Source organism: Ursus americanus, chromosome 1 (genome assembly GCF_024610735.1).
Source record: "Ursus americanus isolate L20-20 chromosome 1, mUrsAme1.1.p, whole genome shotgun sequence".
In the NCBI taxonomy this organism is placed as follows: domain Eukaryota; kingdom Metazoa; phylum Chordata; class Mammalia; order Carnivora; family Ursidae; genus Ursus; species Ursus americanus.
Window position 1 is genome coordinate 107,248,214 of NC_142127.1, and position 26,245 is coordinate 107,274,458.

General features: G+C 57.8%; 1 protein-coding gene across 1 annotated transcript; it reads left to right on the plus strand.

Annotated features, from left to right (window-relative positions):
* The first annotated feature begins 11,142 nt into the window (after positions 1 to 11,142).
* BOK (BCL2 family apoptosis regulator BOK) lies at positions 11,143 to 22,570 on the plus strand. The gene is made up of 5 exons (XM_045795850.2): positions 11,143 to 11,390; positions 11,839 to 12,090; positions 14,670 to 14,798; positions 20,395 to 20,558; positions 21,741 to 22,570. The coding sequence occupies exons 2-5, from the start codon at positions 11,868 to 11,870 to the stop codon at positions 21,864 to 21,866; spliced, it is 642 nt and encodes a 213-aa protein (XP_045651806.1). The 5' UTR covers positions 11,143 to 11,390; positions 11,839 to 11,867; the 3' UTR covers positions 21,867 to 22,570.
* Positions 22,571 to 26,245: the final 3,675 nt, after the last annotated feature.

Here is a 26,245-nt window from a genome sequence, read left to right on the forward strand (position 1 = left end):
CACACAGTCACACACACTCAGACACACAGACACACAGTCACACTCAGACACACAGACACACAGTCACACTCAGACACATACAGTCACACACACACAGTCACACACAGTCACACACACCCAGACACACACACAGTCACACTCAGACACACAGACACACAGACACACTCAGACACACAGTCTCACACAGTCACACACACTCAGACACACAGACACACAGTCACACTCAGACACACAGTCTCACACAGTCACACACACTCAGACACACAGTCACACTCAGACACACACAGTCACACACACTCAGACACACACTCAGACACACACACACTCAGACACACAGTCACACCCAGACACACACAGTCACACCCAGACACACACAGTCACACACACTCAGACACACAGACACACAGTCACACACACTCAGACACACAGACACACAGTCACACCCAGACACACTCAGACACCCACAGTCTCAGACACACAGACACTCAGACACACTCAGACACACACTCAGACACACAGTCACACTCAGACACACAGTCTCACACAGTCACACACACTCAGACACACAGACACACAGTCACACTCAGACACAGTCACACTCAGACACAGACACACAGTCACACTCAGACACACAGACACACAGTCACACTTAGACACACACTCAGACACACATAGACACACACAGTCACACTCAGACACACAGTCACACCCAGACACACACAGTCACACTCAGACACACAGTCACACTCAGACACAGACACACACACTCAGACTACACATGTATGCAGAGACACGCACTGGGGAAAATTTCCCCAAAATTGAAGAGAAGTGTGGGTTTTCATGTTAGAAGGGGAAATGAAGTTTTGACCTGACACACTGTAGTAAATTTTAGAATTGTAAAGCTAAAGACAAGTCTTAAAACCTGAGAAGGCTGGATGGCGTCACTCAGAAAGGTATGTTGAGTCCTACCCCCGTACCTGTAAATGGGACCCCATGTGGGCAGGGGTCTTTGCAGAGGTCATAGGGTAGGTCGTGCTGGAGGAGGTGTGCCTGGACAGGGAGAAGGAAGGTCGGAGGCGGGTCGCATAGACCTTGCAGACACAGCTGCCAGCCAGGGGATGACACGAGAGCTGGCAAGCAACACCGCGATGAGAGAGGCAGGCACAGACCCTCCCCCAGGGCCGCAGGGAGGCCAGCTCTGCCCACACCTGCAATTTGGGACTTCTGGCCTCCGGAACTATGAAGGTCCTGTGCCACCGGGTTTGCGGTGCTCTGTTGGGAGCCCCAGGAGATTGATAAAGGGACGGAGCAGGGAGGAGGATTACTTCGAGAAAGGAACAAAGAGGGATGGCTCTAGGTGGCAAGACCGGGAGCGTGTCTTCCAGCTCTAGACCGGAGCCGGGCTGCAGGCATCTTCCGCACACGAGGCTCCGGACTTTGCCCCCAGAGGCCGGCTGGGAAAGAAGGAGCAGCCGGCAGGGCCCGACAGACAACGCGGAGCCGCGGATCGCAAGCAGCAGGACTGCGCGGAAGGCGCGGGAGCGTGCCCTGAAGGGACCCGAGCGGGGCGCCCGGGTGGGGGTGGCTCAGTCGGTTGAGCGCCGCCTTCGGCTCAGGTCACAATCTCAGGGGCCTGGGATCGAGTCCCACGTTGGGCTCCCTGCTCAGCGGGGCGTCTGCTCCTCCCTCTTCCTCTGCCTCTCCCCCTGCTTCTCCCCACTGCTCCTGTGCTCTGTCTCTCTGAATCTCTCTCCGTATGTCTGTCTCAAATGAATAAATAAAAAATTCTTGAAAAATAAAAAAGAGACATGAGCTGGAAAGCTGGAAACCCACAAGCCCCATTTAAAAGGGCTCCTGGCCATGGCTCCTCCCCACGCCCCTTCTAAAACGACCGGAGGGATTTGTGAAACCCGGGAAAGGGCTCAAAGACAAAGGAAAGTGCGAAGAAGGCAGCAGCAGAGGAGAGAGCAGAGGTCTCCCCGGGGCACTGGAGACAAGCTGGACACTCGGTGACAGGAAGTGGAGCCGTCAGCCCCGGGGCTGGGGGGGGGGGGCGTGGACCAGGCAGCCTGCAGTCACAGCGGCTCGAGGCAGCCAAAGTGTCCTTCTCAGCAGACACCACGTGCCCCCGCCCAGCTTCTCCCCGCAGCTCGGCCCACACACCCCACATACGGTCCAGTTCCTGCCTCATTCCGGGAGCGGGGGAGGAGCAGCTTCCACGGACACACCTGTCCCGTGGCCAACGGGAGAGTGAGGAGGCGGAAACACGCTCCGGCTTGTCAAGCTTCTGCTCCGTTGTGGCCTCGGTCACCCTACTCACGTGTCCTGGGCCTGGCCAGACCTCAGGGATCGGGGCGAGTACCCCCCGCCCCCCCCCCCCACGGGCAGGGACAGTGACAGCGATGGACTCGCCACCAGCTCCGAGGGTGTCTGAGTGTCACAGCCCAGGCCCTGCCAGGGATGAGCAGTAGGGCCGGACCCCACACCCCTTCCCCACGCCCCTTCCCCACCCCCCACAGCCAGGCCGGGCAGCCTTTCCCAAGCCTCCTGCCCCCAGGACAAAACGAGATCAGACCCGTTCTCCAGAGAAACTGGGTCTGAGAGGTTCCAGCTGTGGGAACGTCAGGGACAATGAGGCCGGGAGAGGGTGTCAAGGAGAGATGGCTCCCAACCTGTGGACGCCGGTCCCCCTTCCTGCACTCTGCTCCAGGATGCTGCCAGACAGACAGGGACCCCCACCCTCACCCCAAGCAAGAGACCTGAGGAACTGTCTCAGGAGAAGTCAGACCACCCAGGAGAAGGACCTCCACTTGGGGTTCCCAAGAAAGAGGTAGGCCAGTCACCAGACCTCATCCAGACGCCCCATAAGGAGCTGCTGGACTTTCCTGGCCACTTGGAAGGACAGTCAAGGAGCACCTCGCTCCCAGAAGGGAGGGGCCAAATCAGAAGGAGAGGTGCCCAGGGAGAGGGGGCAAAACTAGAAGCATGGGAATGCCACCCACCCCCAAATCCCTTAACATTATGACCCTCAGGAAGGTAAGATACTGTGTCCATAAACTAGAGAACAGGAAACTTTGCTAAGGCAACAAAGGACGAGAAAGGAGCATCAGGATAGAAAGCCGGGAGGACAAAATTAAGGAACTCTTCCAGAAACCAGAACCAAAGACCCAGAGATGGAGCGGAGACTATGGACGAGAAGGTGGAGCAGCCAGGAAGTAGGTGAGGGGTGGGGTGGGGGGGCTACTTCCTCACCTTCCAAGGTAGCAAACCAGTGGGCGTATGCAGCGCAGGAGAAAGCAGAGCTGCTCAGAGCCCTGCGTTGAAAGGAACCGTGGGCTGGAGATGGTGCTTCTGAGAGGGGGCCTGGGCCGGATGCTTTCATCCAAAACCTCATAAAGCTATTAAATTCTTTAAATCATGGATGCGCATAATTTTCATTACAGTACACAATAGATGCAAACAAGGCGTAAAAGTAGACTTCGTTGTGCCAAGTGTCAGTACACGTATGAAGTAGTTACAAGTATGAGCGATTGTTGTTAGTGCAATTGGATCCAACTGTGTTTGATTAATCTTGAATAAATTATTTTCTTAGATTTCATTTATTTATTTGAGAGAAAGTGAGCACGAGTGGGAGGGGGAGCAGCAGAGGGACAAGGAGAAGCAGAGTCCCCACTGAGCAGGGAGCCCAATTTGGGGCTCTATCCCAGGACCCAGAGATCATGACCTGAGCCAAGGGCAGACACTTAACAGACTGAGCCACCCAGGCGTCCAGAATAAATTACTTTTATTATGGGAATGTAAGTTGATTTTAACATTGGAAAAGCCAAACATTGTAAGTTATCACACACACAGGGGGAAAGAATTGTTTTCATCTTGGGAGATGGAGAAGTGTTTGCTAATATTCAACACATATCCATGATAAAAATTCAGGATAACTAACACATACATGATAAATATTCTCTCATTCAGACAAAAACATTTCCCATATTTTTAACCAACATCGTACTAATGGACTTATCGAATTGTGTCCCCCGGAGATGAGGAATAAGAAACAATGCCAAAACCTCGACTTCTGTTGAGTGTTACAGTGAGGATTCTAGTCAGTGCAAGAAAGCCGAGGATGAAGAGGAGGGAGCGAATGAACAGAGTATTTGAAAGGGAGAAACAAGATTGCCCTTATGGATAGATGGCATTATATCCACAGAGAAGTCCAACAGAGGGGCGCCGAGGGGGGGGGGGGGGCTCAGTCGGTGGAGTGTCTGCCTTCGGCTCAGGTCATGATCCCGGGGTCCTGGGATGGAGCCCTGGTATTGGGCTCCCTGCTCAGTGGGGAGCCTGCTTCTCCCTTTCCCACTCCCCCTTCCCTGTTTGTGCTCGCTCTCTGACAAATAAAATCTTTAAAAATAAAAAAAATTGTAGTTAGTTAACACACAGTGTAATATTAGTGTCAGGTGTGCAATGCAGTGATGCGTCACTTCCCTCGTCACCACAGGTGCCCCCCCTCCCGTCACCCACTCAGCCCCCACCCGCCCACCTCCCCAGGCGGGAGCAATTGAAGTAGGGCTGGCCGGAGGCGGTATAGACTTGGACTCAGGTTCAGCTTTGAGTTTAAAAGTCCTGGAAAAGCACCAGCTTCTTCAGCAGGAAGTGCTGGACAAACTGGCAACCCAGTTTTGAGAACAAAAAAGAAAATTAACATCTTTCTTACTGACATCCACAAAAATGGATTTTAAACACCCCATCGGAAGGTCAGGAACAAAGCCTGGGCCTCGTGTTTAGGAAGGCAGGATGGGTAGCCCTGCCCAAAGGCCCCAGGGAGGGGTCACGGCCTAGGGGGATCTTTGTGACATTTTTTTCTAAAGATTTTATTTATTTACTTAGAGAGAGAGAGAGGGAGCGGGCAGGCAAGGTGGGGGAGGGACAGAGGCAGAGGGACCAGCAGACTCCCCCTGAGTGGGGTGCCTGACGCAGGGCTCCATCCCAGGACCCCGAGACCGCGACCTGAGCCGAAGGCAGAACCTTAGCGCTTAACCGACAGAGCCACCCAGGTGCCCATATGTGCGACATTTTTAACAGACAAAAGATTACCACCCAGAATATATAAAGACTATGCACAAGCCAGTGAGAAAAAATAACTACCCTGGAGGAAATGGGCAAATTCTGTGCCTCGAAAACCTCAAGAGCTCAGACGCCCCACAGCTGAGGGGGAGCTGCCCGGCCCCACTTGGCGAGCAGGGAAGCACAGACACATGGAAACAAGGCCGCGTCGCTGTGCCTGGCACACTGGCCCTATCTTAAACATTCTATAACATACACTACCGAGGGCTGCTGGGGACAATGGTGGCGCCGGCAGAGGGGTAACAGAAGCAGCCGGACCGGCTGGTCCCACTGACCCCACGTGAGGCCCTTCCAGACGTGCAAGCTGGGAGGGGCGGGGCAGGGGGTGTGGGGGAGGCACGTGGACCCCTCCGTGCCCCTGACCCCTGGCTGTTTATTCAGCACTTATCAGAGTATATACCAAACCCTCTGTCTGGGCTCTGATCCCTGGGAAGAAGCCTGAGCTGCTAGAGAAAAACAGGGAGGGGCCAGCCCAAGGAGCAGTCTGGGCACGGGGTGATGGCCCCCCAGGCCTCAGCCCCAGGAGACTTGGAGGTACGGCCTCTGTCACCCAAGTCCCCTCTGATCACCTCCTATTACTGTGGGATTGCTGTAGCAGAGGGGGGGCAGGGAGTGGACACCAGCCCTGGCAGCCTCTGCCCTACCTGGCTCCCCTGAAGGGGCAGTGAGGGTTACCCGCCCTGCAGTAGCACCTGGGGGACCCCCTCCACACCTGCAACAGTGTGGGAGGTGGGTGCTGCTCTGAGGCTGGGCTCTGCACCGTCCTCGCCCGCTTTGTCCCTGGGATGGGGTGGGGCACCACAGAAGCACGGAGGGGAGGCTGCCCTGGGAGCCAGCCCACCGTGGACCATGCACATCACCTCCAAGGGCCCCTCCTGGGGCGCTGGATCTCGCAGCAGGGCAATAACCTCCCCCCAGGGCCTGGGCCAAGCCGCAAGGTTTTGCGGATTGCTGTCCACTTGACCATTTTATTAGCTTCTGCTTCTGGGACTCTTTAAATGTCTCCAGGGTTCAAGAATGCTATAAATTTCTGGTCAGGATCCTGTCTCCTTTCCTGCTCTAGTGTCCACCAGCCTCACTTGGTGACGTGGCCCTGTGCTGAACCCCCTGCAGAGATGGTGGGGTCTGGAGGGCTGTTTCTCCTCCTCTGTCTTTTCTGGAGGCTCCTGACCCCCTTCCAGGAGGTTGAGCACACACATTCCTTTCCTGCCAGAGAAGCTCATGGGGCACCCCATCACCACGGGGACAACTAATGGTGAGAGGTACACATCCTGGACCTCAAGCAACAGGGGTGACAAGGTCTTGGGGTTTAGAGTAAACATGAACCCCTAAAAACAGCTGATCCAGGGAGCCCACTGAAAGGGACAGGGGCCACAGTCACAGCAGCCCCCAGGCCCCTGCTCCTGGGTCCAGGAGGAGCAGCGCCCCTGTGCAACACCTGAGCGGAGTGGGGTGGGAGGGGGAGCCCTGAGGCCCTGGGAAGGAAGGGTGTGCTGTGCCCGGTAGGAACAGACGCAAAGTGATGCTAAGTGAGGGTGCCTACTGTCAGCGATGCTTTGGGCTTTCAGGAGGCCAGACCCGGGTATGTGAGTGGCAGGCTGTGGCACAGCTCTTGGGGACTCCGTCTCATGTCCTCCTGGCCCACCTTGTCCTCGGCTACCCCTGTAGTGACCTGCTAGAGTGAAGCCGTCACAGAGGAGCACAGACAGACCCACAGATGAAGGAGAGACTCTTGGATCCAGCCATGCCTGACACTCCCTGGACATTTTTATTTATTTATATTTATTTATTTATGGGGGGGGGGAGAGGGAGAGGAAGAGAGAGAGAATCTCAAGTGGATGCCATGCCCGATGCTGGGCCAGAAGCAGGGGGCTCCATCCACCACCCTGAGATCAAGACCTGAGGCTTATTCAAGAGTCGGACACCCATCCGACTGAGCCACCCAGGCGCCCCACTCTCCCTGGAAATTTTGGTGGGATCAATAAATCTCCATATGCTCAAGCCAGTGCAGAAGGGATGCACCAGCCAGGGACCAAGTTCCACACTAGGTCAACACCAGGGCAGACGGAGGGGTCGGCTGCAAGAGGAGAGTGCAGAGCAAGAGCTCTGCAGAGGCAGAAAATCAGGACCAAGGGGCACTGGAGGAGTGTCTAAGCAGTCTTGGGGAACTGGGGGCCAGGGCTGGGTGGATTGGGCTGGCTTCCTCCAGGTCTCAAGGGACAAGAAGATCTCAACAAAGTCCCGCATGACCCAGCCTTTTTAAGGTCTGGGTAAGGGTTTGTGCTGGAGCTACTCAGGATTGGTTTAACTTCCTCTCTTAATAAATACTTGGGTCATTTCCAGTTCCTCAGTGCTATCAGTATTCTGTTTTGAACATTCTGAGACATGGCTTTGATCTGATCTAAAATGTCCCAGGAGAAGTCCACTGGTCTCAGGCATGGCTGGATCCAAGCCTGGCATCTCCTGGACCGAACGGACTGTGCTAAACATAGGCATCTATCAGTTATGTCCAGTCATCTGTCACTCCCTGGTGAGAGTCCACGAAGTCTTTCTGCACCCATCTGCCTCCCCAGGAGACAGGAAGCAGTGAATGGAATCTCATCTTGTATAGGAGGCTGTGAGTGGGGCAGGAAGTTGCCTGAGGCCACATGGTGGGAAGGTAGCAGGAGGGAGCACCCCTGTCTCCTGTCTGCAGACACAGGTTTTTCCCTGGCCAGAGGTACATTCCCCAGACCCCAGGGTCAGACTCCAGAGTTCACAATCTGATTAAACCCAGTTCTGCAGTGAGGCCTTGAGCACGTCCCTTTCCATTCTGAGCTTCCATATTCCCATCTATAAAATACAGGGAGTCCCTGCCTAAGTGCTCTGAAGAAATGCCAGAGACAGAGGTGCCTGGCTGGCTCAGTCCATTAAGCATCTGACTCTTGATTTCGGCTCAGGTCATGATCTCAGGGTCGTGGGATCAAGCCCTGCAGATGAGCCCATGGCAGGGTCAGCGCAGAGTCTGCTTGTCCCTCTCCCTATGCTCCTCCACCCACTCACGCTCTCGTTCTAAAAGAACAAATAAACAAAATCTTAAAAAAAATAAATAAAAGAGGGAGATGCCAGGGGCAGACTCTGACCTGGTGCTTCGGCTCCTGCACTGAAACGCACACTCACATTTCAGAACTCTATAGGTTTTCTGCAAAAACGACTAACAGTTACCAAGCACTTCCTATGAAACAAGCGAGTTTTAACATGGGTTCGCTAATGCAGTCCTCTCAACAACCCGAAAAGGTAGGTATTGCTATTCTCTGTATTCTATGGATGGAGAAGCCAGGGCAGACAGAGGCTTCGTAGCTTTCCTAGATTCTAGTCATGTTCTTGCTGGGTTTGGCCATCAATGCTTTGCTGGCCTCACAAAATGAAGTGGTAAATATATGCTTGCTTTTTAGTCCCCGGACAGGTTTGTGTAAGGTTGGTGATATTTCTTTAACTGTTTAGAAGAATTCCCCGATGAAACCATCTGAATTAATCAACTAATTATTATTATTATTATTATTATTATTATCATTTTTAACTAGGCTCCGTGCCCACAATGGGGCTTGAACTCACAACCCTCAGATTGAGGTTTGCTAAGCTAACCAGGTGCCCCTGAAACCATCTGAATTTAGAATAGTCTTTGTGGGAAATTTTTAAATTATGGATCAATTTTATTTAATTGGTATAGGACTACCCAGATTTTCTACTTCGTCTAATGTCAGTTTTGGTAAATTGTGTTTCATTTAAATTTCAAATTTATTGTCATAGAGTTGTTCATACTATCCTCTTATTATTCTCTTTAAAAATTTAATTAATTAATTAATTAATTTATTTATTTTTAAGTAGCCTCCACACCCAGCATGGAGCCCAATGCAGAGCTTGAACTCGCAACTCTGAGATCAAGACCTGAGCTGAAATCAAGAGTCAGAGGCTTAACTGACTGAGCCACCCAGGCGCCCCTTTAAATTTTATTTTTAAGTAATCGCTACACCCAATGTGGGGCTCAAACCCCAAAATCAAAAGTCTCATGCTGTACCAACTGAGCCAGCCAGGTGCCCGTTATTATCCTTTTAATGTTTATAGTATCTCTTGATGTCCTCTTTTTCATTCCTGATATTGGAATTTGTGTTTTCTTTTTCTTACTCTACATTTCTAGGTGTTTATGAATTCTATTAATCTCTTCAAAGAACAACTTTTGGCTTTGTTGATTTTCTCTAATATTTGCTGTGTTTCATTAATTTTTGTTCTTGTTTTTGTTATTTCCTTTCACCTTTGGGTTTAATTTGTTCTTTTTCTAGTTCTTGAGTTGGAACTTAGAGCATTAATTATCAACCTTTCTTCTAAAGCTATACATTTTCCTCTAAGCACAGCTTTACCTGCATCCCACCACATTTGATATGTCATATTTTCACTATTGCTCATTTCAAAATATTTTACAATTTCCATTGTGATTTACTATTAGACCCTTAATTATTTAGAAGTGTGATGTTTAAATTCCAAGCACTTGGAGGCTTTCTAATAGTTTCCTTGACATTGAGTTTTAATTTAATTCAGAGAGGACAAACTTGTATGATTTAAGTCCTTTGAAATTTGTTGAGATTTTAAGGCCCAGGATATGATCTATTTTGAATAACATTTTTTTTAAAGATTTTATTTTTAAGTTAAAAAAAAAAAAAAGCCCCAACATGGGGATCAAACTCTCAACCCTGAGATCAAGGGTCAAACACTCCATCGGTGGAGCCAGCTATGTGCCCCTATTTTTTTTTTAAGATTATCTATTTATTTATTTGAGAGAGATAGCGAGAGCATACAAGCAGGGTGGAGGAACAGAGGGAGAGGGAGAAGCAGACTCCCCACTGAGCAGTGAGCCCGATGCAGGGACTTGATTCCAGGACTTTGGAATTATGACCTGAGCTGAAGGCAGGTGCTTAACTGACTGAGTCACCCCGGTGTCCTCAGGTGCCCCTATTTTTTTTTTTTTTAAGATTTTATTTATTTAATTTACAGTGAGAGTGTGTGAGAGAGAGCACAAGCAGGGGGAGCCGCAGAGGGAGAGGGAGAAGCAAGCTTCCCACTGAGCAGGGAGCTGAATGTGGGCTTCGATCCCAGGACCCTGAGATCATGACCTGAGCCAAACCCTTAACTGACTGAGCCACCCAAGTGCCTCCACAGGTGCCCCTATTTTGATTAAGATTCTATGTGCCCATGGGAAGAACCCATATTCTACAGCTATTGGGGGAAATGCTGTATGTATGTGAATTAGAGCAGGTTGGTTGATCTTGGTGTTTGAACCGTGTCCACGTTCAAGGATAGAGGAATTGACCAGGGGGATGAAAGAGAGTCCAGCACAGGTCCTCACATACACAGTCACTTCATTTATGATGAAGGCTCTTTTCCAATTCAAGGGGAAAATGATGGTCTTTTCAATAAATGATGCTGGGTCAACTGGATAGTCATATTTAAAAAAAAAAAAGCGCTCTGGCCTCTAGGACACTATTCATTAGAACAGTGACCCATCATAGATGGTAAAACATTTAAGCTTCTAAAAGAAAACATAGAATATCCTAATGAAACAGCACTAATCCTAAGAGAAACGACGAATAAATCGGACTTCACTGAGAATCACTCCCGTTCATCACAAGCAACAGCGCACCACGAGTGGCAGAAGACTTTTGCAGTGTCTTCAGTACGGTACAGGTTCGAGTACCCATCAACGATACAGAACCATGTGCCAGACCAGGGGGGCATACCCAGAATATGTAAAGAACCTCTACGAAACAGCAAGAACACGGAGCCGGTGTAAACCCAGGCGGCCGGTGCCGGAGCTAGGCTCCCATCACAGGGCCTTGCAGGGGCCGCTCCTGCCCGGTGGCCCTCTCCGAGCCTTACCGGGAACTCGCTCGGTCCTCCTTAAGCGGGGAGGCGGCGGGGAAGCTCTGGGCCGCGGCTCCGCCCCGGGGGCTGCCTTTTCCTTAGAAGGCGAAGCCCCAAGCCTCGCCTCTCGCCGGCAGAGTGCCGCGCTGTGCGCCCCGCGCGCCCCTCGCCGCGACGCCGCCGCCGTACCCCCCAGGAGCGCGGAGGCCCGCGCACTCGCGCGCCAGCCGGGCCCAGGCGGGAACGAGCTGGCGAGGGGCGGGCGCGCGCCCTCGCCGCTTTGGATGGAAGGATCGAGGTCGGCGGAGACGGCGGCCAGTAGATCCTGAGGCTAGAGCCCCTCCCCGGCCCCGCGCGCGCGACATGCCGCGGGAGAGGTGAGCAGGGCGACCTCGCCGTGGGAACGGCGACGCCCGGGACAAACACCGAGGACGGCGAGGCGCGGGGGCGGGTGTTCTCGGAGCGCGCGGCCGGGCCGGGTCCTGGCCGTCGCCTGTCACCCGCCCGCGCCTCCGCCGCCCGCGCACTCGTCTTCGAGCGCGGGCACGGCGGCCCCAAAGCATATCGCCATCCCCCCGCGGTCCTTCCTATCCCGGGCGCCGTGGGGGATCTTTGTGATTTAACTTGTAATTCAAAAGAATGTGACACCATGTTTTTAAAGATTGGGGGCCCCCAAACGAGCGGTCCCTCGCAGTCGGCCGCAGCCCTTCCGTCCCGCGCGCCCCTTCCCCGCGCTCCGCGGCGCCCTCCCCGCGGGGCGACCTCCTCCCGGGGCTGGCTCCCCGCCGCCAGCCAGGCCGGGGCGCTGAGCTTGTCTCCCCGCAGGTGCCGCGCCCCTGGCCCGCGTCCCCGCCATGGAGGTGCTGCGGCGCTCCTCGGTCTTCGCGGCGGAGATCATGGACGCCTTTGACCGCTCGCCCACCGACAAGGAGCTGGTGGCCCAGGCCAAGGCGCTCGGCCGGGAGTTCGTGCACGCGCGGCTGCTGCGCGCCGGCCTCGCCTGGAGCGCGCCCGAGCGCGCCGCGCCTGCCCCCGGAGGCCGCCTGGCCGAGGTGTGCGCCGTGCTGCTGCGCCTGGGTGAGTGCGGGCCTGGCTGGCGGGCCCCTCGGAGGCGCCCTCCGCTGCGGGGCCTCAGTTTCCTTTGCGGGCAGAGAGGGGGCTGGCGGGGGTGTTGGGGATAGCCTCGCGCAAGGTAGACGTACCCACACTCCCTTCCTTACCCCTCAGGCTCGCCTGCCCACCCGCACAGAGCTTCCCAATATGCCTGCTCAGCCTAGATTTCAGACATTCTGGCCGTAAAGACTGGAAAGCTCCGGGAAGAGTACTGTCTTGGTCGCTAAACTTCCAGAGTGACCCTTGTACTGAGCTGGGCAAAGAAATCCTTTGTGGGACCACGTGTCCCGATGTTTGTTTTGGAAAGTAGGTCTTTGCAGCTCCTGCCTGAAATCCCACTGCTCTTTCCTCTTGATGGGGAGGCCTGGTAGAGTTCTCTCTGGAAATTTGGTGCCCCAGGAGGGGCAAAGCCACATGGGTGTGGGCAGCCCAAATCCCACCTGGCCAGCTGGTCATGCTCAGACACCTGGGGGTACTTGGTTGGAGTGTGGTCCCCAGAAAGCACAATAGCTGTTTCCATCTTCTTCGGGGTCTAGACCTCAGAGCGGGTGGGGCCAGCCTGGCGAGCAAGGATGGAGCCCAGATGGGGTGGCTCTCCGCACAGAGTGTGGGGACAGGCTGGCCCAGGATCCAGGGTTGGAGGGGGTGCTCTGTGAAAGGGGACCCCCTGCCTCTTCTCAGGCCGACACCAGTTTCTGCGGTCCCTTTTTGTGTGGACCCTGATAGCAGGGCTGTGCAGACCGAGCTGCCCAGGAGTGGGGCCGGGGGTGGGCAGGCACACAGATTCCATGAGGGTAGAAGATTGCCAGGGGGCATGGTAGCCCACGTGGGCCTCAAGGGAGGGGAGAGGTTTCTCGGTGTGGAGAGCCAGTGGGCTTTGGGGAATCAGGCAGGGGTCCAGAGGACCTGGACTCCCATGAGGTCAGCCGCTGATGGCTGTTTCTTCAGCTGGGCTGTGGGGATGGCACCGGGGGGACATTCTAGAGGGCCCTGGAGAACACGGTTCTTTGGTCTCCCAAGAACCCCCCCCCACCCTTGGGGTAGGTAGAAGGAGGTCTTGCTCTGTCCTGGCTTGCTCTGCGACTCTGCCCCCAGCCTCCCAGTCTGTTTCCTTGTCTGTGAGCAGGAGCTGGGGGCTGCCTCTGCCCTGGGCCCAGAGCCCCTATTGTTTAAACTTCTCTGAAAAGCCTTGCCTCAGGCTGTACATTCTGACCAGCCTGGTTTCTGTGCCCTCAGTCCCCTGTGTCCCACCCTGAGAGCCCCAATGCTTCAGGCCTGGTCTTGGGGAGCAGGGACTGGCCAGGTGATCAGCACTGGCCTTCTCAGGAGCAGGGCCTTCGAGGTCCTTCCCCAGCGTCAGGCTCAGTCTAGTCCCTGGGACTCAGCCCTGGCAGATGGCTAAGGAGGGGGCTGACTTGGACCCCCAGAACGCTCTCGTTTATGCCTTTTTGCTGCATTCTGCTCTTGGAGCTGCTCTGCTTGAGCCTCTTCATGGCGGGCACTGTCTCCCGGCCCCCCCAGCAGAGACACCTAGCTCCTGGTGCAGCAGCACACAGGAAGAGGCCTGGGTCGCGTCCCCAGGGTCAGTGTCTTGGGCCCAGTCCCCAGCAGCCCCGAGGTCTGCGTGTGGGAAGGGCCAGGCCTGCCCTGGGAATTTCCATGCCATCTGCCCCCGGCCCCCCATCGCCCTCCAGCCTCTGCATCCCGATCTCAGTTAATTGGATGGAGTGCAGCTGGCCCCAGGGGTGACGCGGAGGCCCTTATCGGCCCGGGCTGTCCTGTCCACAGCATTTCCCTGTTTGCTTTGGCTGCGTAAGTGACTGGGCCGGGGGACACCCAGTCCGAGGGCTGTGTGGAATTCCCAGCACATCACTGCCAGGGGCGCTGCAGCTAGCGCGGGCAGCGGGCGGGCCGGCGAGAGGGCATTTCCTCTCCTGAGTGTGGCCGCCCATCCAGACACACCCACTTGGCACCAGGAACCCAGGTTTGAGCCTGGGCGGTGCTGGTGGCCCCGGGCGATGGCTTAGCTGCTTGGTTCACAGAGCCGTGCGGGGACCTGAGGGAGGACGCCCCTCTGAGGCAGCAGCGGGGGCCCCACCTGTGTGGGGTCGCTGGCATCGCCTCTGCCCGTGCGGGGCTCTGGCTGCCTGCCCGGTCTGCCTGCCGCCCGGGCAGCTCACCGTGGGCCGTGAGTCACCCATCAGGCACGGCCCTTGTTCCTCCTTGGGATTCCCGCCCCACCGGCCCAGCCAGCTTGGCCCTGGGTGGGGGTGGGGGGTGACTAGCTTGTCAGAAGGGGTGGGCCGCAGAGGCAGGTCTGGGGGTGCCCACAGCACCTCCTTGGTCTTCTTGTCCCCAGGGGCCATGCTGGGGTCAAGTGAGGGTGGGAATTTGACAGGCTGAGTGGGGGTCAGCCGTCAGGCCTGTGCAGTGCCAGTTGTGGCCATGAGCCATGAGCAGTGGGCTGGTCCCAGGCCTGCGTGACAGTGGGGCTGGGTACAGGCAGGCACGGCCACCTCTGACCCCACTGTGTGACCGCCTAGGGGACGAGCTGGAGCTGATCCGGCCCAGCGTCTACCGCAACGTCGCTCGCCAGCTGAACATCTCCCTGCAGTCTGAGACCGTGGTGACCGACGCCTTCCTGGCTGTGGCGTCTCAGATCTTCTCTGGAGGTAGGCCTGGGCACCCACCCCGGGGCGCCCACAGTGCTGGTGTGGACTGGGGTCTGTGGGCCAGAGCAGGGCCTTTGGCACTGGGAGCTTGCAGGACGTAGGTCCCGGACCCACCTTCCTGCTGCTCAGACCAGCCCAGAAGCTTGACTCAAACAGTGATGTGCGGTGCCTCCCCAGGTTCTGAGGACAGTGGGTCGGGTGGGCACTTGGCCCCAGGCCTCTCGCATAGTTCTGACTGGCATTAGCTGGGGTGCAGTGGACTGCACGTTCTGGGTTGCCCGTTGGTGCTGGCTGTTGGCTGGAGGGTGGCCAGGCTGTCCCCAGCGTGTCCTGCACGTGGCCCGGGGCCTGAGGAATGCGCCTCTCACGGTGCGGCACCAGGTCCCAAAGGGAGGGTCACAAACAGCCTGGGTGGGCATTGCCAGGCTCTTGTGATGTAACCTCGGAAGTTACAGTGTCGCCCTGCCGAATTCTGTTGGTCAAAGGCACGTCGTGGGGGGAGGGGGAGCCCACATCAAGGGGAGGATCCATGAGGGCATGAGCCCGGGTGCAGTGGCTTGCTGGGGAGTCTCCGGGGCACTGCAACACACCTGTCTCACCTGGCTGGCCCACACTCACCTGGGAACCTCCTGGTACCCATCCGTGTCCTAGCAGCAGGTGACATGTGTCCTGCCGCGTTCTCTCTGTGCCCACACCCCCAGGTCCAGCTCCTGTGCTTCCTGTCTGGACGCCCACCTCCAGGCTCACAGGAGGCTACAGGACTCCCCCCTAAACCTTCTTCTGTCCCCAGGGCCCCTCCTTGGAACCCTGCTGGGCTCTTTGTTGTCCGTAGACCTCCATAGACCTCATCACCCCACCTGTGACCTCATGTCGCATCCTCGTACCTGCACTCTGTGAGTCTGTCCCTGTGTTCCGCCATCTAAACCACCAGAGCCCCACTCAGCACCTCCTCCATCAGCAAACCCCGCTGTTCCCCAGCACCTCGAGGTGCTGATTGGGACAGCCAGTCCCAGCCCTCAGGGAGGGAAAGCTTGGGGCCGCAGAGCCGGGCAGTCCCAGATGCTGCACCCCAGCTGGAGAGGGAGTGAGTGGTTATGAGCCAAGTGGGGAGGGCCACCCTCCCTCTGGTGCTTTCTGGAAGGGCCCCAGGCAGCAGGGAGGCCTCACACCCCCTCCTCTGGGAGGCGGTTCTGGGTCTGTTGCTGACCAGCTGAGTGACCTTGGCCTTGGTTTCCTTGTCCGTAGGATGACTGGGACAGCAGCAGAGTTAGGGTGGGGGGCACCAGGGGGAGTCACAGTGCCCAGCCCCTGCAAATGTAGCCCACACTCTGCAGGGGAACACCTGCCCCCATTGTAGGGGAAAGGAGATGGAGTAGAGGGGCTGCCTCACCCCATCAGAGGTGGACCCCCAGCCCAGCTCATGTCCAGCCGCATTGACAGCACCCTTCTGGGGTGACTACATGTCGACCTCTAGTGTCCCTTCCCAAGGAGGCCCCACCGACTCCTGGTGGGTACAGTGGAGACATGGGACGGCCCTCTGTAGAAGCCGGCCTTCTCTAGGGCTGCCACCAGTCAGCACTGACCTCCCCCAGGCAGAGGTCAGCAAGGCTAGGACATCGTGACGGGGGTGCCTGGGTGGGCTGGTGGGAGGGCCAGCTTCCTTCAGAGCGCTCTAACAGTCCTGACCCGGGTCCTCGGGGGAACCGTGAGGGTGACCTGGGAAGGTGCCTTGTGGAGGCAGCAGGCGGGGCCAAGGAAGGCTGTGGGGTGCGGCGTCCTTGGAGGCTGGTGACCACCTTCAGCCCTGCTCGGGCTCCTGTGTCTGGGGCTGTGCGTGGGTGGCCGCCCTGCGTCTGTCTCGGGACTGTCGGGAGGCTGGTTTACGAGCCGAGCCGAGGTCTGGCTTTAAAAGGAAGGCTTATCTCTGAGAATGCAGCTCTGGCCTGCTGGTGGTTGGGACTGAGCCGGGAGGCCCCGCTAGGTCCCCGGGTGGTGGCTGGTATGTGGGCAGGAGACAGAGGACCGGGGGCCCAACACGGAGGACCCATTCCACCTGCCTGGCCTTGCTCAGTGCGGTACAGGCCCAGGAGGTTCAGAAAGGCTCTGGGAGGACGAGGGAAGGCCTTGGGACGGGGGAGGGATGGGAATGATGGACACAGGCCACCAGCAGCTCGATCCACTTGCGGAGTTCAGTTAAAGTCTCGTGATTTTCATTTGAGACGGGGCAGAATATACCCCTTCACTTTCAAGTGCCCTCAGCCACTCAGCGCCCGCAGGGCCGGCTCCCACCCCTTTCTTCTGGCAGCCTTCACAGCTGCGCCCACCCCTGTGGGGCTCTGGGGCAGCTGCTCCCTCATTGGCTGTGTGACCTGCAACTGGTTTCTTAACATCTCTGAACCTAGAGCCACCTGAAAAGGGAGCAGAAGCGGGGCTCCGTGGAGCGTGGGGTTGCAGACCCGCCCGCTCTGCTGCGACCTGGCTCTCGTGCCCCTTGCCAGCTGTGGCTGCCGCGCCCACCCTCCCGCTTGCTGCCGGGCCTCCCCTTTGCTCCTCGTCCACCCCCCTTTCTCCACAGGGTCAGCCCCAGCCGTAAGGCGCTCGCCAGCCTTGGTCCTGGTCTTCCCGCGGCCCCTCCCAGGTGGCCTGGCCTGGCACACACTGACTGTCACGCGGCACCTTGCATGCCCTCTTCCTCCTGGCAGCCCCCCCTGGGGTGCGGGCAGTGCGGGCAGTGCCTGAGTCAGGGCTCTGGCTGGCGACAGGGGCGGCTTGAGGACCACAGGGCAGGGATCTGTGGAGGCGTCTCGGAGCGGCGGGGCTCCCGTAGGAGGCAGCAGCCACCAGCACTGCTCCTGGCAGCGTTGGCCCTTTGGCTGCTCAGCTCCCTTCAGAGGAAACACTGATTTTTCCCTCCCTGATTAAAAGTTGGCAGGAGTTTTGTTTTTTTCTTCTTATTACAAGAGCAAAATATTTTACCACAGAAAGATCAGAAAATGCAAAAGATAAACAACTCTTAGAAACCAATACTAAAAATGAGCAAAGGATCAGAATAGACGTTTCTCCAAGGAAGATATGCAGCTGGCCAGTAGCCCACGAGGGTGACACACAGGAGAACCACCGCGAGGCCCCACCGTGGACCCCCCAGCATGGCGGGAATCAGCCAGATGAGCACGAGCACGGGCGAGGACGTGTACGTCCGACCCGGTGTGGCGCGGCTGCCGGCAACGCGGCTGAGCTCGGATGGAGCTCCCCCCCGCCGGACTCTGCCGTGAGGAGTGAGCACTCGGGGCGTGCAGACTGCTACGCCGATGTTCAGAGCGCGTCCCTCAGAACAGCCGCGACGTGCAGACAACCCAGGCATCCGTCACCCGATGTCACCCGATGAACGGAGGAGCAAGATGCGGTGTCTTCACACGGCGGACCCTCCCGCCGCCGTAGGAGAACGGAAATGCTGACACCCGCGACCACACGGCTGGACCTTGCGGACACTGTGCCCCGTGCAAGGAGCCAGACCCAACACCTAGAATAGGGACGTGCGCGGTTGCCGGGCTAGCGGTGGGGGCTGAGCCAGAGCTGGGGAACACATGAAATGCCACTGTAATTTATAGTAATTTATTACCAATTTATGGTAGCGAGAGAATATCTCTGTGAGAAATAAAACACCCAGACCCCAAGACCCCGCCCCCTGGAAAGCACGCGTGCCGGCGCCTTCCAGACCTTCGCGTGCTGCTGCCCTCTCCCGTGGCCGTGCGGCCTCCCTCCGGCGGCACAGGACGGGGTGCTCACCTTGAGGAGACCACCGTCACCATGACGTGGGGCCCTGATGGCCCGGCCCGTGGCCGTGGGGATAGCGAGTGCAGGACCTGGGTGGCGGGTCTGGGGCCTCGGGGGGCCAGGGGCTCCGGTGAGATTTCAGACTTGGATTTTTTTCTTAAGTGAGCTCTAACCCAACGTGGGGCTCGAACTCACACTCCCGAGGTCAGCGGTCACAGCTCCACCGACAGCCAGCCGGGCGGGGCTCCGCAACTTGGATTTATTTTGAAAGAGATGGAAAGGAACAGTAACGGGAGGGTTTTAGGCAGGAGCGTGATGGGGCCCAATTTATGGGCTTTAAAATTTTTCTGTTTATGGAGATGAAGCTTACACAATAATTAGCTGTCATAAAGTGGGCTGTCGGTGGCCTTCGGTGCACTGACAGAGCTGTGATCCGCACCCCCCCACCCCGTTTCTCATCGCCACGCAGGGACACCCGGAGCCCACTCGGCCCTCACTCTGCACCCCTCCCCCGGCGCTCGGCAACCCCTGCCCCCTTTCTGTCTCCCTGGATTTAACCGTCTGGACGGTTCATGTAAATGGACCCACACAGCATATGTGGCCTTTCGGGTCTGCTGCTTCCACTGAGCATCGTGTTTCCAAGCCCCCCCGCGGTGGCAGGTGTCAGGGCTCCAGCCCTTTCCATGGCCAAGTCCTATCCCCTGGTAGGGATGGACGGCCCTTTGCTTTGCCGTCCTCCATTGATGGGTGTTTGGTCGCTTCCACCTTTTGGCGACGGTGAGCGGAGCGCCGTGAACATTCGAGAGCCAGGGTGTATGGTGCTGATGGAGGCTTCTGGAACAGCTGCCCTGGCCGCTGCACACAGGTGTGCCATCTGCCGCCGCCTCTGCGGGCTCCCGTCCTGCCAGGACCGAGGCGGCGCGTGCGGGGCGTGCATGGCGTGGCCTTGCCCAGAGCCTGCAGGCGCCCTCCGGCTGTTTGTCCCCGCGGCCCCCGAGGTGCAGCCCACACTGACACGTGCAGCTCTGATCTGACAGATTGCAATCTCTGTCCTGGTTTCTCTGGTTATTCGTGGGGCAGACATTTTACATTTTTCAGATGTTTGATGCATTTGTAGTTGCTCTTCTGTGAAGCACCCGTTTCATCTGGTTTCTCTTTGTTCTCGCTGACTTGTGAACTCCTTATACGCGAAGGAAGCCCACGCCCTGGCTTTGGTGGGCATGCTTCCCCGCGCTGTCCTTCGGGGCCTCTTCCCACCAGCGGGCTGCGTCACGGTTCTGCTCCCCAGCAGCCCCGTGGTCTGGGGATGGTCATGCCGCTCACGGGCCTCAGCTTCTTCACGTAGACAGTGTCCTGGTGGCCTCGCACGGCCGTTCAGAACAGACAGGCCAGGGGCAGGCGTGCCTTGAAGCCGCTCCCTGGACAGTATGTGGCTCCAGGTCAGTTAGTCACCTCACCCCTGGCCTCAGTTTCCTCCCTCCTGAACGGCCTTGCTGTCCTCACCTCCGGGGGATGGCGGGCTGGGCGAGGTTGGCCTGGGCTCTGGCACAGGTGAGCAGGTGTACGATGGAGGCTTGGGAAATCTCCGCCGAAGAGCTACCCGTGAGGGCGGCAGGACTGCCCGCAGTGGGAGGCGGGGGCTTGCGCCCCGCAGTCAGCTGGCGCCTGTGCAGGTGGGGAGGGGCGGGGAGGGGTGGTTGTCAGCGGAATGGTGGGGGAGGTGGCTCCGAGTGTCAGGCTTCATGTGACCTGAGGGCTGGACTGGAGCCAGGGCTGTGGTGGCCTTCTTTCTGCTGACCGGCATCTGTCTCTCTTCCTGCAGGCATCACATGGGGCAAGGTGGTGTCCCTGTACTCGGTGGCCGCGGGGCTGGCCGTAGACTGTGTGCGGCAGGCCCAGCCCGCCATGGTCCACGCTCTCGTCGACTGCCTTGGGGAGTTTGTGCGCAAGACCCTGGCACCCTGGCTGCGAAGGCGCGGTGGATGGGTGAGGGGGAGCCCGAGGTGCCGGGAGGGGGTGGAGTTGGTGGAAAGCCTGAGCGCCTGCACTGGGGGGCTGCTAGGGGTTGGAGGAGGGGTGAGGGCTGGGCTGCCAGGCCTAGGGCTGCTCTTGCTGCCCCACTCCGGTGCTGACCTGTCCTCTGCTCCCTCCTCGCCCAGAGCCTCCCCCGCCCCCAACTCCAGGGCTAAAGGCCTGTGGCCCCAGAGCCCCTGCGTGGCAGAAGTTGGCCTGCAGATGTGGGCCCCCAGGCCCATGAGAGGGAAAATCCTGTCCCTGCCCAGAGCACGCTCCCCCTACCCCCATCCAACCACGTGCCGATGCCAGGATGGGTCAGCCCGCAGGGGTTGGTGCGTGAGTCCTACCACCACAGTCTCTGTGCCCCAACTGTCCACCCAGCCCCGGCCAGGCCTTGGGGGCTGCTGGGCACTGGGTGTGGGGGGCCAGCCCCCCTACAGGAGGTCTCTGTTTTCTCCTCTATCGTGGGTGGTGGGCAAGGGCGTGTGATGCTCACTGGCTGGGACGACAGAGCTTGGCTCTCTGCTGAGGTTGGGGCCGAAGGCTGAGGTCAGGCAGTGGCTGGGGCTGTGGTCTCATCTGAAGTTGGCATTGGCGGGAGGGGATTGCTTCCAGGATGACTCGCGGCTGTGGCCATTCCTCAGCAGAGACACCCGAGGCTCTGTTCCTCCTGCTGTCCTCTCCGTGGAGCCAGCAAGGACTCTGGTTGACACCATGGTCAAAGTCCAGACTGTAGAGAAAATAGTTTGTTTCTTAGCAGGAATAGAAAGAAATAAGGAACGTCCATTCATTCAGCTTCTGGAAAGCTCAGTTCCCATCCTGTCTGAGGGAGAGTGCAGCTGGACTGGTGGCCTCCTGGTACCCCAGGCTCCATCGTGCCAAGGCAGAAGGACGCGGGGATGTTTGTGGCCCTGTGGGCCGTAGGCAGGTGGCCGTGTGGGGAGCTGGCACCTGGCCTGGGGATGGTGGTGCAGTCCCCTGCTGGGCAGTGTCCCGTCTGCTGGCCTCTGCCCACCTCGAGCTCCTCCCTTCCTTCCCATGGTCCAGAGCAGACCACAGACCTTCCCTGACGGCCTCAGGCACCCCTCATGAGAGTTGGCTGATGTCCCGTGCAAGGTGGTCTGTTCTCTAACTGTGCCCTCTTGCCTCCAGACCGACGTCCTCAAGTGTGTGGTCAGCACGGAGCCCGGCTTCCGCTCCCACTGGCTCGTGGCCGCACTCTGCAACTTCGGCCGCTTCCTGAAGGCTGCTTTCTTCGTGCTGTTGCCGGAGAGATGAGCTGTGGGCTCCGGCGCAGGCTGAAGCCCGGTGCTCCGACCCAGAAGGCCCTGAGCCCCCAAGAGCATCCATGTCCTCCTCGACCAGGCTGGGAAGGCTCTGACACTCAGAGCCCCGCTTCTGTGCTGGAGGCCCTGCCCTGAGCCCCTCGCCCACAGACCCACACCCTCTGGAAGGGGCAGCAGAGGGGGCCTCCCTGGTCTGGAGCTGGGCTTCAGTGCCTTCCCTGCTGCTCCCCTTCCCCTGGAGACTCTGCTCGTCCTCTTTCTGGAGCCAGGAAGTCAGGGTCACCTCCCGGTCCAAAAGGAAGGGAGCTGGGAACACCAGGCTCTCACTTGATGCCCGGGTCCCCTCCGTGAAGGGGAACCATGCCAGGACATGAGCTGGCCTCGGTCCTTGTGGGCAGTGGGCCCTACTCATGGAGTCAGAAGGTGACACTGGCCTGGCCAAGGCTGCAGGAGCCACGGGGTGTCACTAACCTTGCAAAGAGGGCATAAAGCTTATGTGCTGTTCGTTCAATCCATTTCTCGACGGAGGAGTGTGTCCCCCTCCCATGGCAGGGTCCTTGTGTGGCAGGGACCAGGGGCGCGGGGCTCCAGGCCGGCACACTGACCTAAGAGTGCACGAGCCCACGAACAGGAAGGTTGGTGTGTGTGTGTTCAATTCCAATAAAGTGTCACGGCCACGGAGGATGGCCCATCTGCTTTCTTTGTGCCTGTCCCATGCTACTGCCCAGGGGCCGCACAGAGGCGGTGAGCCTAGTGTGATAAACGTGAAGCCCAGGAGCGTCCCAGCGTCCTCCCTGGTGAGGGGTCTGCTGCCATGTGCCATGATGGGGCGCGCATGCACACGCACGCACACGTACGCACACACACGCACAGGGTCACAGGCACGCGCTCACAGTCACACTTGCGCACATGCATCGGTAACGAGTGGCGGGTTCCTCAGCCGTCCTGCCCGGCGCGGCCCACAGTGCAGCTGGGCCATTCGATGCCTTCTCTTGGCCAACAACAGCCTCCACCCCGTCCCTGGCTCCACCGTGGCCACCTCGGGGCCAGCTCCGGGCAGTCCCCACTCCCTGCTTTCTGATGCAAGGACGTTCTCCCCAGGCGGGCCTGACTCCTGCTCGGCCGCAGGAACACAATGCCAGAGGGGCTGCGATGTGGCCTCTCAGTCCCGTTCTGTAGACGTGTGGCTGAGGACCACTGAGGTCAGCTGGCCCTGCCCTCCCATCCTGCCTCCCAGTGAAGCAGGAATCCCCATGGACGAGGCTGTTGTGCACGCGCCTTGCTGGGAGTCGGCTGCGCAGGAAGGCCTGCTGCTTCCTCCAAGCCCTGCCCGGCCCCCTCGTGCCCTCCCCCGGGCCGGTGCCCAAGATGGGAGAGGCGGTGCTGGTTGGGTGGGTCTGCTGCACCTGCCCCGCGGCCTCCCTCACCCCCTGACCCCCTCCTGAGGCAGGCTGGCCGCACAGGGGCTGCTCGGGACAGCAGTCAGGTCTGAGGCTGCTCGGACAGCGGACGGGGGCGCTTTGCATGCAGGGTTAGAAGACGCAGCGGAAGAGATGCCCCGCTTCCAACAGCAACACAAAGATCAGATTCCTGCGTGTCAGCCGCACAAGAGGTATGAGAGCCGGTGTGAGGAAACCTGCGACGTACCTTCAAGACCCCAGGTGGACTCCAGCAGCAGAACGCGGTGTTTCACGAGTCTGTTTATACATTTCATGCCATCCTTGTCCTATCAGAATGGTTTTTTTCCTAGATTTAAACAAATTAATTATAAAGTTCACATGGGAGGAAATTTTTTTAAAAAAAGCAAAAATAGCCAGGAAGAACCTTAAAAAGGAGAGAGGTGAGGGAGCAGCCTGCCTGCGGCTGAGCCCCGCGCGGCGTCTGGCGCGGAACCCGGGCGGGGGGCCACATGCAGGTGGTGGCCCGGGGGACCTGGGACGGCCACAGCCGGACCCCGGCGCCCACGACACGGAGTCAGCGAGGAAGGTGCAGAAAGGATGGCTTTGCTGACAAGTGCGGACAGAGCCCAGGTGGGACCCGTAGGTCACACTGTACACAGACACGAGTTCCACATGGATCACATGGCTAAGTGTAAACACGAAGTAAGTACTAGAAGAAATGGGTGATTTTTCTCTGTAACTGGGGAATAGACAAAACCTTTCTGAATATGACTCAAAATTCAGGAACAATAAAAAACAAAATACATACTGGGTAAAAATGCTTATAACATTTAACACTTGCAAAAATATTTTACCTTGAGACAGAAAGCGGGAATGGTCGCCAGGGCTGGGGCTGGGGGATGGCCGTGACCGTCACGTGGTTACGGGGCTCCTTCTGGGGCGACAGAAACATCCTGGGAGCGGGCAGGGGCTTGACGGCACAGCCCTGTGAATATACTAAATGCCACTGAACCGCACACTCTGGTTTCTACACCCTTCGAAACGGTTAAAATGCTGAACTTAACGTCGTAACAGTCCATTTTACTTCAATAAAAAAGGTGTGACTGAACATTAAGAGTATCAGGATTAAAATTCCTAATTGGAAAGAACTCATCAGCTACAGAAATCCAGAAGAAAAAGAAAAAAAAAAAGCAAACCCAAATGACCCCAGCTCCCTCTCCCCACCCGGCAGGCTGGCCCATCCCAGCCCTGACCGCGGCCGGTCAGGGGGCCGGCTGCAGCCCCTGCGGGGACGAGTCCCGCGTGCCGTTCCCCTGGCGCCGGCAGCCTCACTCCTCGACGTCTATCCCACACACGCCGCGGAAACCCCGAGCGACAGGTTGTTCCTTGTGATGTCACCTCTCAGCCGTAGCCCCGAAGCAGCATGGGCGTCCAGCACGAGGGGACCTGCCTGGGGAGCCGCGGCTTGGCCGCCGTGCCGGCCCTGCAGCTGTGCTCCTCACGCCAAACCGTGCCTTATTTTACGGTTTTGACAATGAAGTCATGTAAGAGGTTTCACATAAGCAAAGCCACCTTGCAACCGTCCATCTGTGGAAATTAAAGTAAATAAAGGAGTTTGTACGTCGGGTCGGTGAGCTAAGCACCCAGGAAAACCAATTGTCCCAGTTATACTAGATTTTGACTTTATCTCTTTGCTGGGAAAGGTGCAAAAACAAGAGGGAAACCGGCAAGCTTCAGGCATGGTCCTGATGCTAATGACAGTACTATCACCCTGAAAACATTGCAGTGTCTGTAGCATAAACAAATAATATTAATATTGCAAAGAACCAAGATTTTTCACCTTAGAAGAGGTAAAAATCAAAGCATTTAAGTAAAACATCTCGTAATCCTAAAACGTGCATTGGAAATGATACAGATGCATAATTTTTGGTCTTTAAACGTGGAAGTGTGTGTCCCATGCTGAGCAGTGAGATGGAAGGGCCACGACCCTGTGGCCGTGTAACTGCCCACGCAAGGACGGGAGGGAACAAAGTATGAAGGCATTTCTGGGCGGAGGCAGAGCAGGGCCCCTGCGGCCTCAGAGCCACCCCCACCCAACAGGGCCCGAGGCCGTGGGGCCCACCATGGCGCCCGCTGCCCCCGGCCAGCTGCCACGGGACTCGCGTTGCACCCCTGCGCCCCCGCCTCTGCCTGGGGCTCCTGGGCTTTCTGAAGCGAACAGCAGACAATGGAGGGAAAGAATCCCTCTTTCAGGCTGCCCTTCGGGTGGGGAGTTACTTCAGGGCAACTGAGCTTGGCCTGATGCACGTGGATGCACACGTGACCACAGCTGTGGGTGCGGCTGGCTCAGCAGGTGGCGCCTGTGACTCTTGGTCTCGGGGTCCAGAGTCTGAGACCCATGCCCGCCACAGAGATTACCAAAAAACATGTCGTGAGTGGGAGGCCTGTCCCTTCCGTCCTTTGGGTCTCCGTGGGGGTTTCCTTCCTTGCTGCCTGTCTCTGAGTGTCCCTCTCCGTGTCTCTGACAAGCTCTTTCTACCCCTCGCTCCCCACACTGCCTCTCACACCACAGCTACAGGGCGAGAACATCGTGAGGTCCGTGCAGCTCTTTGACGGTGTCCTCCAGCTCCCCGGGAGAGGGGATCCGTTGTCCTGGGGGGGGGCATGCTCTAGCCCCAGTCCTGGTGGAACTCCTCCTTCTCTTCCCGGGTCTGTCCTCATCCTAGCCCTGCCCGGGGGGTTGTAGGGGATCGGTGATCCAGATTGCTGGGGCCAAAGGGGCCAGGGCACGGACAGAGCGTATCTGTGGGGCGTTGCCCACTCCCAACGGCTCCCATCCCCTTCCTGCCTGACCCTCTGTGCCGAGGGTGCCCCTCCTAGAGGAAATAAGTGGTTCTCCACCACCCGTCCCCCTCTAGAGACTACAACACTAGACAGAATGCCTCCCGCTATGGCGCTTCCCCCATCCCTG

Coding starts and splice junctions, on each gene's coding strand:
- BOK (XM_045795850.2), top strand. CDS start 11,868: ATGGAGGTGCTGCGGCGCTCCTCGGTCTTCGCGGCGGAGATCATGGAC. Junction 12,091..14,669: donor CGCCGTGCTGCTGCGCCTGG/GTGAGTGCGGGC, acceptor GTGACCGCCTAG/GGGACGAGCTGGAGCTGATC. Junction 20,559..21,740: donor TGCGAAGGCGCGGTGGATGG/GTGAGGGGGAGC, acceptor TCTTGCCTCCAG/ACCGACGTCCTCAAGTGTGT.